General features: G+C 33.5%; 1 protein-coding gene across 1 annotated transcript; it reads right to left on the bottom strand.

The window, feature by feature from the left end:
* Positions 1–118: 118 nt before the first annotated feature.
* LOC109590536 (uncharacterized) lies at positions 119–1,149 on the bottom strand. The gene is made up of 3 exons (XM_020006429.1): positions 1,007–1,149; positions 564–919; positions 119–500 (listed from the first exon to the last, which is right to left on the bottom strand). The coding sequence occupies exons 2-3, from the start codon at positions 700–702 to the stop codon at positions 121–123; spliced, it is 519 nt and encodes a 172-aa protein (XP_019861988.1). The 5' UTR covers positions 703–919; positions 1,007–1,149; the 3' UTR covers positions 119–120.
* Positions 1,150–1,610: the final 461 nt, after the last annotated feature.

Here is a 1,610-nt window from a genome sequence, read left to right on the forward strand (position 1 = left end):
GAATATAATAAATAGATTAGAGCTATATTTAAAATAAAAAATACATAGTTATGTGTAAGTTATATTTAAATTTAGTATACTAAACGTTTAAAATTAACTAATTAAATTTGTACAGGATATTTATAACTTACAGTCAACAATCAAGGTGAAAACATCACTAGCCTCTTGAGAATCATAAGTAGCAGTGCTAGGATCATTGGTATTATTAAAACCAGTTACATTAAACTCAGCCATACATGTATACATTCCAGCATCTTCAAACCTCACTGGATCCAGTATTAGAGTATAGTTAGTAACTGAACCAGTATCATCTGTTGTGATAGTGTATGGTCTATTTAAGTTAGAGAGCATTTCCATATCTGTATCATTCATTTTAAAGAAAGTAATCATTGGTATTACTACTAATCTCTCAACTGTTGTTATGGTACATGTTATAGTTAGACTCTGACCAACTTCAACTGAACCAACTGATGAGAAATCTACCATCATTGAAGGAAGACCTGAAAAATAATAAAAGTAAGAGAAGAAAGATAAAAGAAAGTAAGATAATTGCATTTAATTACTTTCAACAGTAACAACAAGAGTAGTATTAGTAGTTCCACTTGGTGCTATTAATGAGTTACCAGAATTGATGATCATTTGACAGGTATATGTTCCTCCATCATTATTAAGACCAGTATCAATAGGTTGAAACAATAGCATGCTTACAAGACTGTTACCAGTTGGAGGTATCACTCGACGTCTTGCTTCATTAGTTTGTATTACATTACCACTAGGATCAGTCCATACTACACTAGCAGTTACTGGTGTATCACTATTGTAGTGTTTACTGTAGCTGTACAGGTTAGTAAGTAACTTGTACTCTCATATATTGGACCAGTTGGAGGATCAGCAACTATTGATACACTGGGAGGAGGTACTAAAATGGAATAATGTGTAGGTGAAATAAGTGATGCCAATTTTGAACAGTTAAATCAGTCACTAGTAGGTTTATGTTAAGACTGACCTTGGCCTGTTGTTGGATATGGAAGAAGAAAAGTGACTGCAAGTACTGATAAGAGAAATAACCAGGACACCATAGTCTTAATCTTAGGCTTGTACACTTCAATTTCAAGCAGATTTAATGATCTGCTTGTTGAAAATGTCTGTGTAAAAGAAAGGAATCTGTATAATAAAAGCAACAGTAGTTAGACAGTCAAAAGTACCTGTTAATGTTATAGTAACGCGTAGCGTTACTAAGTAGCGCCATAGATACTATGGTAGCGCCCGGTCATTATGGCGCCACATTTTGTGCCTTGATCTGGAGACTCAGTGTTGGTACCAATACATGCAAATTCAAGTATATAAAACCATAGCTCATGATACTACATATCTCAGATATCTGGCTATCCCTCTAAAATGAGTATACTAAAAGTTTGGCTATCTGCTATTTTGTTAATTAGCACGTAATAATAATAGCAACAATAATGCATTGTGTGATTATTAGCTCCATATTGTACCCATAACAGCACCTCTCCTGAGAATATGATCCCATCTACAACTGTCTTGGCCACAAAATTTTTATGAGTGTGCAGATACAGGAGATTTTATTCAAAAGAAATTATTTATAA

Source organism: Amphimedon queenslandica, unplaced genomic scaffold (assembly GCF_000090795.2).
Source record: "Amphimedon queenslandica unplaced genomic scaffold, v1.1 AMPQUscaffold_9886, whole genome shotgun sequence".
NCBI classification, from domain to species: Eukaryota; Metazoa; Porifera; class Demospongiae; order Haplosclerida; family Niphatidae; genus Amphimedon; species Amphimedon queenslandica.